The 15788-nt window shown below is 42.8% G+C and overlaps 1 protein-coding gene across 2 annotated transcripts in view; it reads right to left on the bottom strand.

Moving 5' to 3' along the window:
- Positions 1–1589: 1589 nt before the first annotated feature.
- Positions 1590–15788, bottom strand: part of LATS2 (large tumor suppressor kinase 2) — a 41482-nt gene continuing 27283 nt past the window's right edge. The window contains exons 2-8 of one of the 2 annotated variants that reach the window (XM_062487592.1): positions 11314–11446; positions 9084–9388; positions 7851–9053; positions 4510–5092; positions 3708–3890; positions 2397–2503; positions 1590–2091 (exon numbers count right to left, since the gene is read on the bottom strand). In XM_062487592.1, coding sequence (XP_062343576.1) covers positions 1597–2091; positions 2397–2503; positions 3708–3890; positions 4510–5092; positions 7851–9053; positions 9084–9388; positions 11314–11446 — 3009 coding nt within the window. In that variant the 3' untranslated portion in view covers positions 1590–1596. Of the gene's footprint in view, positions 2092–2396; positions 2504–3707; positions 3891–4509; positions 5093–7850; positions 9389–11313; positions 11447–15788 lie in introns of both variants that reach the window. The other variant, XM_062487593.1, reaches the window with a different exon arrangement.

Here is a 15788-nt window from a genome sequence, read left to right on the forward strand (position 1 = left end):
TTTAGTTATATATAATATATAAGCAAATATGTATGGCTTAATTATCTTTAGTATTCTGATATCATCTTGAATAATTCTCACTTATACATACAAGAAAAATGCATATTTTAACATAGTTACGAACTGGTATTTCAAAGTATGCCTACAATTTGACAGAAACGAAGGCCTATTGTGCTCCATCACAGCAACATTTTAACCTCTAGACAACGGGACAGAATGACTTACCAACAATGCCAACATTTTGCAATGTCAGTGCCTAAAACACTAGGATCCTAAATGGATACGGAGCCTGTTGCATGTGGGGTCTGATGTCTGGAAAGCCACGTACCTCCAGTTCCACAGGCATCCATGGAGCTGCAGGCACCCAGCCTCAGCCTCGACGTGTTACGGGAGCCCCGTGCTGGGAGACGTAGCTCCGGTCTGGATGTTGTGCTGCCTCTGCCAGCTGGAGCCATGGCCTCTGTGCTCTCCCTGCCCAAGCCAGCCCCATCCAGGCTCTCCCCACAAATCTGCTCTGTTGTAATGTTCTGGCTGCTGATCCTTGGTGGGGAAATGTGTGTGTGCCCATGACATGTGCTTGCTAAAACCATCTATTACATCAGACCACAACGTCACTGCTCGGGTATAACCTTTGCAATCTGTTTTACAAAATTAATATTGGATACAATCATAAGAGGAAACCATCCACACAATACATTATCAACACACGGTTTAAAAAGGTCTAATTTTAGACCCTTAGAAAAATGAATCCACAGGACCTGCCTGTGAATAGCAAGAAAAGGCCATTTCAAATAGAAAAACACTGCTCATGCAACATTCTTCACACACTAGACAGTGAAATCACACCCAAGTTGCCACTTGCTCACACTTTCTATTACTCCAATAAGCAGAGGAAATAAAGCAGCTTTAAGGTTATGTCACAATTTTGAAATGTGGAAAATACATATAATAAACAAAAATCACGGTGTGAATACAATGGCATCAGTAAATTTAGAAAATTAGAGAGCAGTTTTCTTTTTTTCATTTTTCTTCTTTTTTTTTCTTTCTTACATTATTGCACAGAGACCTTTCATCACATGTTCTTCAGCTTTATGCATCTTCCTAAATGTGAAGTAAGTGCCATGGATAAAATAAAAATGTAGAAAAGAAGAACAGCAGCATGATTTGTCAAAGTTAATCCCTATAATTTAGTAGGAAAAAAACCCTGCTATAAACAAAATATAAGTGCTCTTTATTAATTTAAAAAATAATGCTGACAGTTGCAGAAGTCTGTAAGTGTTAATCTGAGAAAAGGGGATGCTGACCTCAAATAAAAATAGGCCTAGAAATGACAGACTGCTGGCCTTGCAGATTTTGGTGAAGACCAGGATTTCAAGTGTAATTATCAACAAAGTTATTTACAGTAGAACTGACCTGAACTTTCAAGAGTGCCATCTTTAGGACCTGGCCCCGCAAGCTTCTTTTACTCCCCAGGATGTCTCCAGCCACTGCTGAAGGTACACCTGAACAAATGCTGCAGGATCAGCTCCTAAAGGATCAGCTAAAGGCCCTATTGGATTTGAGATTAGTCTTACCTGGAGTACTCTATACAATAATTTACACATATACAGGCTGACAAGCTCCATTCTGATCCACCACACCTTTGTCTTCTACATCAGACTTCTCAGACTGGCAAACTTCCATTGCAGAAGGTTTGGGATACCTGAACGGATACCCGTTGTCATCAAAGAATCTTCGGAAAGTAAACTCATAAAAAGCGTGTTCTGTGTGTTTGCTGTTGGAGGAGGCTAGTGGATCCCAGGTCCTGGTGCTGTCACCACTAGCATCATTCCAAGGACTTTCTTCTTCAACTGGATCAAAATTTGAAGTGTCCATTGGATGGCTGATCTTTGGAACATAGGGTGCTGGCTGCCTACGGATATCGGTAGAGAAGTCCATAGAGTGAAAGAAAGAATGGGCTTTAATATCATCTGCTCCATTTCTTCCAAGCCTGTCCTCAGCAGCACAGCAGAGCTTTGTGATCAGATCAGTTGCCTCAGGGCTCAGCTTGATCTGTGAGGGAATGTGCAGTGTGCTTTCCCAATTTATCACCTGCAGATAACAAAGGTATTAAGGAACTTCTGATCTGGAAGAAGGGAAGGGAAGGGAAGGGAAGGGAAGGGAAGGGAAGGGAAGGGAAGGGAAGGGAAGGGAAGGGAAGGGAAGGGAAGGGAAGGGAAGGGAAGGGAAGGGAAGGGAAGGGAAGGGAAGGGAAGGGAAGGGAAGGGAAGGGAAGGGAAGGGAAGGGAAGGGAAGGGAAGGGAAGGGAAGGGAAGGGAAGGGAAGGGAAGGGAAGGGAAGGGAAGGGAAGGGATTAAAATTTTGCTACCATGGACTGGAACTTTGCTTCAACTTACCTTCAGCTGGGTTTCTGTGGGTGTAGGAGCCAGGAAAGGAGGCTGTCCCACTAACATCTCAAAGAGGATCACACCAACACTCCACCAGTCACAGAGCTGAGTGTATCCTGAAAGGCAAGTCAAAAGGTTGACCTCCACTAGCCAAGGAGAATTTGTACAGAGCTACTTGCAATTAAGTATTAAAACACACAGCACAAACTTCTGCTTTTTCTCAGACAAAAGGTTTGTGACTTCTGGCTTCTAAGTTTGCTGACCTGAATTCTACTGCTGTTAGTAAGATCTAATCTTACTTACTAATCTGTTGTCCTTGAAACTTTCTGAATAAATTCTCAACAAAAGTGAGTAATGAAACTATCATTAGAAAGAATGAACGAGGTTTTATTTGTGCCCAGTTCCACAGCTACGAAGCCCAAACTGGACCTCAAAGAATACAAATATGTTTAACAACTGATGTCCACCCTAGGTTCAGTGGAGGTGACTCCATGACTTTGAAAAGCTGCTGAAAGACACAGCCTGGCTCTACAGACAGAAGAAAGCCACGGATGACTTTCTGAGCAAGTTTTAAGCAAAGGAACAACTTTAATCACTTAATTGCTGTGACAAGACCAATAAGGTATATGTTTAAGATCTGAGAAAAAAAAATAAACATTGATTTCAATGGAATTTGTGTCATCAGATGACATAGGATCCAATGTGAAATCTCTGTTAGAAAAGATTAGGCTTAGGATCTAGCTTGCAGACAACTCTGAACACCTAATCTCCTTAGTACAGTGACCATGTCAGTTCTGCATGGATAGTCACCAAGTACTGTTCAAATTTCTCAAGCTAAGCTTTTGAATGCAAGGTGCCCAGACTAAATTGTGGAAAACTTTCTGTTGGATTCCACAGGTTCTGGCTGGAAATGTGGAGGACATATTTCCAGAAGTTTACATCCTCCATACTTAAGTGGCCCATCTGAATCAGTGATGCAGAACTATCAGCTGGCTACTCACTGGTCTGTGTAAACCCGATAGGACTCAGAGTTGTACTCCATGAGCACAGATAATCTACTTCATACTTGAAAAATATCACTGTTAAAATTATCCAACACATTTATTAGCAGCCTCACTCAAAGGCCTCAGAATGTGGCACATACACACAAAGTATGGCCACCCCCAGTGTCAGTGAAGTGATGCAAAACACTGGAGCATGGGAGTTCTCATTAATCTGAGTTAAGTGTTTGTGGTCTTCAGAATGACAATCTTCCAAAGCAGCAAGCTTATTCAAGGAAAAGAAAATAGTGAAACAGGAGAAAAATACAGGTTTACCTACCTTTACGAAGCAGGACTTCAGGAGCAATGTAATTAGGGGTTCCAACTAACGAGTGGGCCAGACATCTCTGGTGCTGCTTCTTAGCTCTTTGTTCCAATGTCTTCAGCCTATCTCCACATCGACAGTTGGACACATCATCCCAAAGATCACTGGGCTCCATGCTGTCTTGTCTGATATGGCTCCCTTTCAAATGGGAGAGAAAGTTCACATTCATGGTCATAAAACTCGACACACAGGGAAGTTATTTACCCAGATGCAGAACCATCTCCTACGCTCAGTAAAGAACAACGTTTAAACTTTAAACCCAAGGTATTTTTTTATGCCTGCCCATTCACAATTGGTTTTCCATACAAAATGTCCAACAAAATGTCCCTGTCTCAGCACAAGGAAGTATAGTTCAATATGGGTGACACAGAACTATGGAGTATACTTAAATTAGCTACACCAATTGTTTATGACCTTTTTGCCAACAGACACCTGTACTCGATAGCACACGCAGGAAACATGTGGACTACTCCAAATCTGTGATTAAATCATTTTGCCACCAAAAGAGACCCTCCAAACAAGTATAAACTGAAAAATGACGGCTGCTGCAGTGGATAGCCACTTGTGGACAGGGTTTTGAACAGTATTGGAAACAAAAGGACTGGAAACAAGCTAATTGAGTGAGTCAGAGAGAGACAGACACATTATATTGCCATTGACTCATTGTCCAGTTTCCTGATCTGGTGCTTCTGCCAAGAAGTAGGTGTTTCAAAACAAATAACACAATACCATCCCAGAAAATGGGTAAAAATATTACCTTTCTGATAGTATTTTGAATTGTGAGTCCACCTGAATCCAGTACACAGTCCAAAGTCAGTCAGTTTGATATGCCCATCAAGGTCTATCAGAATGTTGTCAGGCTTGATGTCTCGATGAATAAATCCCATTTTGTGCACACTCTCTATGGCCAAAGTGAGCTCTGCAATATAAAATCTAGCCAAACGCTCTGGGAAGACCTCCATCCGAATCAGCAGGCTCATCATATCCCCACCAGGGATGTAGTCCATCACAAAGTACAGATTGTCTTTATCTTGGAAGGAATAATAGAGTTTAACCACCCACTCATTGTCTGCCTCAGCAAGTATGTCCCTCTCTGCTTTGACGTGAGCCACCTGATTCCGGTTCAGCACATCTTTCTTTCGCAGAGTCTTCATGGCATACAGGGCATGGGTGTCCACTTTGCAGGCCAGGCACACTTCTCCAAACGCACCAATACCCAGAGTCTTGATTTTCACAAACATAGATTTGTCCATTTTGGCCCTTTTAAGTCTGTTGTAGTTGGACTCCTTCTGGTAGAGAATTTTCCTCATTTGTTCCTGTTCTGCTTCACAGAGGCCTGCCTTTAAAAAGGAAAGCAAACCACAAGAGCTAGTACTGTTATATTCATAGCAAGAGAAAAATAAATGAGCATTCCCAAAACACCTTTCTCAGAAAAAGTAACCAAGAACCAGAAAATACATATTCATGAGGGACATACTCTTTGTCTGTCTGTTGAGGTATTTCTGATAAAAGTGCAGACTCACTGTTCCCAAACTTATCGCCTGAATTTGCAATATCTGAGTTTGGTATGCCTATCTGTTTTGTCTGAACAAGAAGGCATGGGGCAATATTGTCAGAAAGGGGAACATAACATAACAAACTTGATAATGGGATTTGGTTTACATCTTTCAAATGTGCACTTTGCCACTGCACTCCACTATATGTATGTGCACTTAAGCCCAGCTTAATTTAAACTGAAACTTAATCCTATGTGCAGTTCACTTTGCTCATGAATGGCTCCCCAGGGCAACTCACATTACTAGTTCCTATCTTGGGTGCTGTTTGTTTGGTTTCATATTGTAATTAAAAAGATGGTTTTGACCTACACATTCCCAAGTGCTTTGCAACCTTCTTTAGAAATTGTGTTTCTTCCTCTGTTATATGCAGCCTCCACTTTCAAGGCTTTTAGATCTCCTGAGCATCTGTTCTATTAACTTCTCTTTTTCTCCCCTCCCAAAATATGTACATAAAATCCCCAGGTCTGGTCTGTCCTCAGCCACTGCAACCCAGATCCTGATGCTATTTTCCTCCTAAATGTATTATTTTCCCTCTGCACCCAAGCTGTAGAACAGATGGCTCCAGCCACCTCCTGTCTCCAGAAAGCCTCCCAGTAACTGCAAGTAACATTTCACAAGGCTGTGGGGAGAGACCTCCTGGAAAAGAGAGAAGCAGAAGGATCCAACCAGATTTTCCCCACCTTATAAGACAGCCTGCAGAGCCAATGCTGCCAACTTCAGTGTCTGGCTCTCTGGTGAGAGCCACTGGCGGCCTCCACCAGCAGAAACCCCTCGGTGGATCCCTAGGCTCCCCTGACAACTCATATCCTGCAGCATGCTCTTTTCTTTCTGCACACCCCATTTCCAAAATCCGGAATAATCTGGCGTCAACTGAACTACTTTTGAGAGAAAGATCAGTGCCTGGTGGGAAAAGGCCATTGGGAAGGTGGAGGGGGCAGAAGCTGACTGATTAGCAGGCTAGAAACCAAATCATACACCCACAGGGCTGCTGCTTAGGCTGATTTAATTTCACATCTGTAGTGCAGGTATCTAAAGATGAATGTGGGCAGCCACACTATGCAATGAGATCCTCACAGTATAAAAATTAAATCTGTGTGAATAAAGGATGGGAGAAGTCTACCGAAACTTGCAGAACAGGTAGGATGAAGTTTCAGACCAAGGGAAACAGCCAAATCAAAACAAGCAATATTGTTTTTGACATGAAAGATAACTACATCGATCCATAATAAAATAAATATTTGTTTTTAAGGTAAAATAGTAAGTGTGCTCTGTTCTTGCTAAATCTAGAATAATGTGATATTAAGACAGCCAAAATCTCCTGCATGTGTATTTTCCGTCAGTGATAATGTTTCTAGGGGAAGGAGTTGTTTTTGTTTATACCTGAAATATCTCTGAGTGAGAGAAAGCTAAAGTCAGAAGAGAAGAACTAGCACTATTAGATGCTGTTATACCTCTCTAGAGATCATTCCCTGTCTCAGTCTCAGGAAAATATTCACTAAACTCAAGCAACACAATACAACCTGTACTTGCAATGAGGACAAACTATTAGCTGTCAGTAAAATGCCAATGTTTCAAGAGATTTTCCAAGAATATTCTTTTAATTCTAACCTCAACAAACAAATTCCAGAGTTTTCTGATGCAATATGAACATCAAATCAATTGACTCTGGAAACTGACTGTGCTAGGGAAGATTGGGTAGTTAATTATTACCCATTATGCATTAATAATAGCTTTCCTTACAGCTTATCCTTTAATGCATAAGTAGACTAGTCATATTCCAGTCATGCCTGGGAAGGGAAAAACCCTTTTCCACAAGTAAAAATTAAAAACACAACTGCCAGACCAACCATCAGAGCTTGGCAGCTTTGTCTTAAGCAGCACTATCAGAGAGTCAGCTTAGATGCAAGAGCTACAGTTAGGCATGAAAGAAGTTCTACCACCCAAAATGCATCTCCCTGAGACCTGCCTCTAGAACAAGGTCTGGCAATGGTCCCAAAATCAGTTCAAGCTGGTCCAATATGGTTACTAGCACGACATTACTATTTACATGTATTCAACAGACAACTTTCAGTCAAGTATTATACAGTCATCTGAAAATATGACACAGTGACTGCCAAGCTAAACCATGGCTTTGGTGAATGAGCAGCAAACATGGAACAGCAAGGAAGAACTAGAGCAAAGACTTTTGCAAGAGCTGCTAAAGAATTGCCAGAATTACCTCAGCCTAAAGCCTGCCTTCTAAGTTCTTACCTATAACATTTGGGGGGGGGGGGGGGTATAATAATAATAATGGGGGGGGGGGGAAAGTTTGCTTCATTTTACTTCTCTGGTATGAGGAAATATAATTTCATATCTCAGGTTTTTCAAGCAGCCTCCCAGACCTGCATTCATACTTCTAAGTGGATACAGTCTGGTATAGGGAAGTGCCTGATACCTACTACTTCAGTGGATTCTGCCTTTTTGGTTTTTTTACTAATTAAAAATAGCAGTAATCAATTTAACCCTATTAGATTTTATCATAACAAAACAAAACAAGAATTACTTTTGCCATTTCTTGCTCCAGTTGTAACCTTCTGTTAATTTTCTGCTGGTAGGTCTTTATGACGTTCTCTACATGTTGCTCCATGTAGAACTTGAAGGCAAAAGGTGAGTAGCTCTTTATTCGGGATTCTCGCTTTTCCTCATCTTTGCCATTTTTTCGCACAGGCACTGGAGACGTCTGAATTTGCTTTTTATCTTTGCTTGGTTTTTCAGCTTTAGTGCTCTTGCTGCTTTTATCATTTCGCTCACTGTTCTCCTCAACCTTGTTGCTTGTTGAACTGGGGACCACACGCAGAGTCTGCTCCACGCCCATGCACAAGCAGTTGATATCAAACTGCTCAGAGGTGCCAGGAAGTAACAAATGCTTGGGATAGGGCGGGGGTGGACACCGCAGTTCCTGGTTACCATAATCTACATCTAGCTGATAGGCATTAGCTGCTCCAGGCGGTGGCACATGCTGCTCCATGATCTCCAAGCCATCCACAGTTGGTGCCTGTGCAGGCAGCCACCCAGGATGGGAAGGTCCCACTGCAGTCTGAGGCTCTGGTCGCATCACTCGCATGCTCTTCACTGGCTGGAGGATATGAGCAGATGTGACTGCCGTGATTGTGTTTGGAGATGTAATGGAAGGATCGGCTTTTCCTGGAGGAACCTGTCTCATAGACACTGTCACCTGCGGCTGCTGCTGGTGGTTATTGAAGGAGTTTGTTCTGCTGGGCACTGTGGCTTCAGGTCTGAAGGATACGTGTTGCCGTGGAGATGTTTCTATTCCTGGGTTTTGTAAAGAATCTCTGCGTGATGGTGTTGCTGCCTGCCACTGCTGAACTTGAGGATTATTCATGTCATAGAGGTCCACGTTTAGGCTATTTCTAGATGGAGTTAATAGATTTTGTGGTGGACTGTCTGAAAAATCATTAGCAAAGGCTGGACCTCTGGATATCACATGCATTTGATGAGAAGAAGGACTTGTCTGTTTGTGATGAGAATGTGAGATATACAGGCTTGCTGGTGCCTGCTGAAATGCATGACCAGTGTTGTTCTGAACAACTGCCCCTTTATTTGGGAGATTGGCATATCCCCCCTCCTGCTGCATCTTGTTTTGGAAGGAGGGACTCCGCTGAACACCATATCCCATAGGTTCCCCCTGCACCATCATGTGCTGCCTGCTGTAATGTTGGCTGTTGCAGCCATGGGATGCCTGCAGCTGCAAGGCCTGACTGCTGTGATTAGCCACTGGATAATTAATCACAGAAGACTCCATATTTGCAGGGTAAACTTTCTGCTGATGGCTCGTTGGTGTGCTGTGAGTGCCTACTCCAGAGGGTCGCTGTACAGGAGCAGTCATAGCTGAAGACTGGGAAGTGGAGATTAAATAGTCCATGTATGGCCTTGGAACCTCAGTAAGCATATTTGCACCTTCTGCTCCAAAGCCTGTCCCTTCATAGGCTGCATTACTGATCTGATGGTAGGACGGAAAAGATTCATTTGATCCTTCAAAGCTTGGCCTGCGGGTTACATTATTTGGCACAATACCCTTTCCTTTGTAAAAAGAACACAGAAGAATGTTAGGAAACAATTCAGGTGAACCAAATATACTTTGTGGTTTTTTGAACTTTAATACTTTGTATTAATCATACATCTACACATACATACACACACATGCACACTGCTTAGGGAGTATGTGGTATAAAAGTACCTTTAAAAAACTAAATTAAGCACTCTGAACATTTAAAGTTATAGGTGCCAAATATTCCTACTGATAATGAGCTACTGGCTCACAATAATGCTCATGCCAGGAATCATCAGGGAGTCCTATCAAATCATGAAAATAGAAGCACAAATTCCCTAACTATGAACTCATCAGACCACTCTACAGCCTGTTTCTGAAAGCTGGACCTTTGGCATTAGCAGTCATCTGTCTCAGACAGGAGGAAGCTACAGAGCAGAGTGTTAAGTACAACAACAGAAGGAAAAAAGCTCCTGGAAGGACTTTCTATATAACTCAAAGTCAACATTGCTATAAACTACTATGCCACCACATAGTCCATCTTCTGCACAGTGGGCCACCTGCTCATGCTGGTTTTCTGTTTACATCTCTCTTCCATCATTCTCAAAAATCCCTCTTTCCTTCTCCTTCATTTAAACAAAAGCATCATACAGTTTGTCCTGTATTCCTTCCAATGTGTTGGACACAGAGTACCCCCTCATATTACTCATATTCCATCTGTTGGGAAGGAAAATCTTTCAGGGTGTCAACATATTAATCTTAGCTTGAAGAATGTGCCGAGACAAGACAGCAGCATTCCTACAGTGGAAGTGTTAACGGCGCTTTTCATCAGTTCTTTGATCTCAAGACAAATTGCAGGTGTATAAAACACTGGCTGAGCTAAAAAGACAAGGGGAGACTCTGTGCTGTTCTTATGTTTTTATTACCCTTCTGGTTCTTTAGCTCTCACAAATCACAGGACTTGGCCCATTTATGCCTAAACCATTTCTCTTTAAAATCCTTACTTCACAAAGCCTGTAAGGAATAGTCCTACTGAACTAGCAGGCTTGAACAGTGGGCTACAAGCTTTTTACAATACAGCACATCCCAGCTGGGCCAGATGCAGCACACCTGAACACAGCTGCTGACTCCCCACCTTGACACAGGAGCCCTGCTACCTATGGACATGCAGGGACATGCACAGTGTTAAGACAGATTTATGCACACTCTCTGCACACTGAGGGTTTGCACCACATGACACCTTCATAAAGAATGCAATGTTCTGAAATGGCATATTTATGGACAAATAATCAGAAATCTTTAAAGTGAAATCTCTAATTCACAGCTCTTTCTCCTGTGCTAACACAAGGCCAGCATTACTGAGGCTGTTCTGACAACAATACCCCTGACAGCTCATCTGCTGGACACAGTGAGATGCACTCATGAGGCTGTGGCAATCTAAAGCATCCCATGGCTACTCTGGCCTGGAAGTGGGAGGCAGCCGTAAGACCCTCTTGTCATCTCTGTCAGCAGGATCCATGCTGAGTCTTGGGGGCAAGCTGACTTTGCTTTCCCTTAGCAGAGGCCACAAAAAAAGAGTAACAGAATAACTATCCTCCTTTAGGACACGTAATTCAGCTGTGCAAATAATCTTGATGTTAAGAGAGATATGATGTCCACCTCCTAGACCTGTGTACTACTAAATCTGTTCTGGTTCAATGGGGGAATATTTGGATTTGAACAATTGATTTCTGTTTAAGAAGGTGGACTGTGAATGTGTACACAGACAACTCCTTGGAAGCAGGTGAGCTGTATGGAGGTTCCAGCCCAGCTGGCCTTGCAAGGCCACGTTCACTTCACTGTCTCCTACAAGACTGCTATGGAACACTGCTGTCCAACACTTCTCCCCACTGATGACCCTACTTTAAAAACATGTTTATTGCAAGAAAGAAGAACACAGTTAAAAAATCATGCTCACCTGGTGAGGTTTGCTTAATTACACGTACTATCTGCTCGTTTCTAGGATCCAAGTAGCTCATCTTGCTGATGTACTCCAGGGCTGCCTCAATACTTCTGCTCCCTGTCTGCTTCAGTGCTCGAACAGCCATCTCCTGTACAAAGCAAACAAGAATTGAATCATGTTGTGACAAAACCCAAGCACTGCACTGCAAGCTGGAAAGCAGTAAATGTTCTTACATTAATAGGAACATTTTAAACACCAGATCACAGCTGCCTGAAGCCAAATGGACTCGTATTTTGAAAGCATTTGCATGCTTTACACAACTCAAAAATTTTAAGAAGAAAATACCAAAACACACAACCTACCCAGATTCTGACAATTAAAGAAGCCTCAAATTAAAATGTGTACTTCGAGAGCCCTTAAAACAATCTTTGAATCAGGTATGGAAAAGGCAGCATAGCTTCATACTGCATGAAATGAAAATTTAGCTGTTAGTATTTGAGAGCATGTCTCTTAGTCACACCTGAACACAGTAAAAATTTTATCCTCTCACAAATACCACAAAGAAGCTAATTAGGCAGGGGTTGATTTCTGCTCACTAGAGTCAATAGGGAAGAAAAACTGCTATTTTTAGTACAGCAAGGACATAATCCACTATTTCTTTGGAAAATGACTGGGCATCCCAAACTGAAAGCTATACTACAGTACGTTATTGGGCACGTGTCCATCACTGAGAAGTTATTATGGATGCCAGACACACAGCCCAAAAACTAGAACTGGGGCAAATATGAACGCTCCAGCTAAACTTCAAACAAAACCATGGTTAGCAACCCCTGCTCTACTGCTCCTTGCAGTTTGTTTATACTTTTACCTATAGCTCAGGTATGTGAAACACCTTTCAATGGCTCTAGCATCACATGGTTGCAAAACAAAATTCACAAATCCTCATGAGGCTGTATGGTCTTTTCAGAAATGATGGAGAAACTGAAATCCAGAGCTTTAACACTGAATTTAACTCACAGCGCCTCACCCATCAAAAAGTTGGATACCTATTCAAAAGTAGTTGCTGAGGACCTTTCTATAATCACCTCCAAAAGGCAATTCATAAAATAGATGCACAAGAGGAGATAAATCTGAGAGACACATGATTAGAGAACTAACATGAACTGAACTCCCAGTTCTTAGATGGCTGAAGCTGAATGAAATGAATGCCACCACCAAGGATTTGCCTGCAAACGTCAGTATCCTATTCTCTTGCCATTTTACTGCTATTTTTAGGGGAATTCTGTCATCACAACCTGCCCACCGGGCACTGAATCAAATGGAGGTTGTGCCTCCCTGGCCTGGCTGCCTGGTTGCAGATGTGGCAGCTGGGTTGGCACTGGTGCATGGCTCTCCCACGGGTCAGTTCTGGGCACTGGCTGGCAGTCGGGGAACTCCAGCTGGAGCAAAGGGCAGCTTTGCTTCACTGAACTGCAAGTACACGTCAAATACCCGCTAATTGTTTACTTAGCAAGGGAGGCCCGTCTCAGATGACACCAATTCACACTTAGCACAGAGCCACATGCTGGCATTTGGCATCTTGTTTTGCTAAACTCAGACCCCTCCTACCCCCCTCCAAAATGGCAGCAGTTTCTTCATTAGTCAGAGGTTGTGCTTGTGGAATAGCTATAGCAAGCTGAATATTTTTTATACAATTTATGACTCATAATTCATAGAGAGGGAGTAGATGGTTTCACATTTCCTATAGCTGAAATACTTCACTGGCATCAACACATTACTAAGGGCAATTTTAAATCAACAGAAAAATATTATGTATGAAGGAAAGAATTTCCCACAATATTTCTTCCTCTTTCTTATTTTCTTCTTGTGGATACATTACTAAAGTATTAGCAAATTTACATCTAGTGCTCACCGTTCTCGTCATCCAAGGACTCTGGGCTTTACAGCCCTGTTCCACATGGCTGCTAATATACTCTGTCCCATTTACAGCAGTTGGATCTAGTCTTAGGTCACAAGCCTTAGTTTCCTAAATTAAATGTTCTCTATAAGCACATTTGGGCTGGTTTGGATGTTGGGTGGCAATTGTAATAATGATTAATAAAACAGCCCACATGGTCCATTTCACCCTCTCTGATCTGTGCTGGCTGTATACAATTTAAAGGAGCTAAAATAGGAGAAATTTTTATCACCAGCATAGTGATATAATCTCTGAAAGCATACTGTAACTTTATCCTCTTTCATTACGTCAGCTCCTACCCTTCAAAGGGTTTCCTCATTACGCACCCTGTTTGCTCAGCATTTACATTACTGCTGGAAAAAATGAAGTAAGTTTTTTTGTGGTTCAAAAGAACACCTGTGATTCTCCTGTAGAGCATCCCACAGCTCAGGCCATTTACCCTGTAACTCTCATGAGACACCAGTATCTCCAGTTACTGATACTAATGCACAAAAACCTCACATCATCTCCAAGGAAAGGGAGAGCGACCAAAAGAAAAAAATTCCAAAAGTCCACATACAAAAGGAAAAAGGTTTTCCTCCCAGGCAGATCACCTCTAATCACAATTCTCCACTCAGGAGATGAAACCCTACGGGGGCAGGTGATGCTCAAGGAGAGTGGAGGGCAACAAGAAACTCCAACAGTGTTGCAAGCTGGCCTTTGTCCTCCTCTGCTTTGTTTTTCCCACTGCATTGCCCACCATCGCTCTCTTCTCCCTGGCAGTCACTTGAAAAGAGCTCCATTACTTCCAGCACCTTTTCCTTAGGGACAGAAGACATGCTGACGCGTGGCTGAGAATCACAGTGCTCTCTGCCTGAGGTGGCTGCTGGCTCCTGAGGGACGCTGGCCTTCTCCTTCCTATGTGCAACACAGGGGTGAGCTCTGCCGAGCAAGGGAGTGTGGCTGGCATGAGGCAGCAGAGGGTTGGCCTCAAGAGCCTGCTGAAGGGGAAGCTGGCTCCCTGCTGGCAGCTGGGGCTGGGGCCTGGGCTGCATTCGCCAGAAATCAATATAAGGACTGTTCTGAAGTTCAGGAAGAAGGGCAGAAGAGGGATTAAACAATTACATTCGTTGGAGAGCAGAGGCTTAAGTGAGATGGAGGGTGTTTGTGAGAAGCAGCAGAATGGCTCAAAAAGGAGGGAAATCAATGCCAAAATCTTGCAAATCAATACATAGACAGTACAAGGGCTGAAGAAACGAGGACAGACACTGGGTGAGGATAAAAGTGCCCAGCTATAGTGACACAGATGGAGCTGTCTTGCTTTTACACCACTTTAAGGTAAGTACATTTTAGAAAAAGAAGGGAAAAAAAGGAACCAAAAATGAGCCAGCGGAAAAACAAGCCACTTGAAACTGCAGCCAATGCCAAAACACTCAAGTAGGCACAGGATCAAATCCAGCTTCCACTGAGGTCAACAAAGATTTCCATTAACTGCAAGGTACACTGCATCAAGCCCTCTGCTTCGGATTGTTTCCCTCTCACGAGGCCAAGCGCTGTCAGCCACAGTATGGGTTGAGAGACTTGGCTGCTGGCTGTGCTCTGCTGCCCCACTGCAGCTGCCAGGCCCATGGAGAAACATCAGCCACTGGCAGTGTGCACAGAAACCACAAGAGAACAGAGCACTCCCAGCCCCAACTCATTCTCTGTATTCCCTTTGGAGGATTCAGACATCTCTCTGTACAGGGCTTTTTTGGACCTCTTTGCTTCCAGACATCACCAAGTATTGATGGAAAAAACAACCAGAAAATGTAAGGTGAAGTGCTACAGGGGAAAAATGTGCATTTACAATTAAGTCTAACAATGCTGTAATTAATGTAACAGCTGCAATATTAAAATGAGGTTTTGGTGGTCAGCTATGGTTCTGGACAGATCTAATGGAAAGCCAAAGTCAGGCCATGAACCACAAAACAGACTGAGAAAACTGCAGGATCCCAAATTTCTTGACTCAAATAAAAAAAAAAAAAAAAGGGGAGGGTGGAGTTTCCCAGCTAATTCTTACAGGGGGCTACTTAAACCCAACTTTTACATGGTCCACATGCTCTCTGTTATTTCCCCAGTCTTGCACTGGTAGATGGCAGCTTTCCAGCAGATTTCAACATTTTGCTTGAAGGAAGGCGACCTTTGAGCTCAAGATACTCAATAGGAAAAATCTTTGTTTGATGGTAAACAGATATTTAGATGTGTGCATATAAAGACTTCATCTCACTCTGTGCTCTGCAGGCAGTGTGAAAGGCTTTCCCCATTTTACCCTCCTGCCTGGCTGCACTCCACCAGCATTGGCAGAGGTTTGCGTTCTTGCTGTACTACAGGGTTGTCCAGCAACATTTTTCATTCAGAAAGCTCCTCGTTGCCAAGATGTATTTATCATCCAAGTGAAGATTGCACAAGAGGTTACAATAAGTAAGACTTTTTCCCAAGAACATTGTGTCTGAAGGAGACAATAGGTCCTCCAAAATCTGGCAAGGGTAATTACTTGCTAACAACAACAAAAATC

Source organism: Cinclus cinclus, chromosome 2 (genome assembly GCF_963662255.1).
Source record: "Cinclus cinclus chromosome 2, bCinCin1.1, whole genome shotgun sequence".
Lineage (NCBI taxonomy): Eukaryota > Metazoa > Chordata > Aves > Passeriformes > Cinclidae > Cinclus > Cinclus cinclus.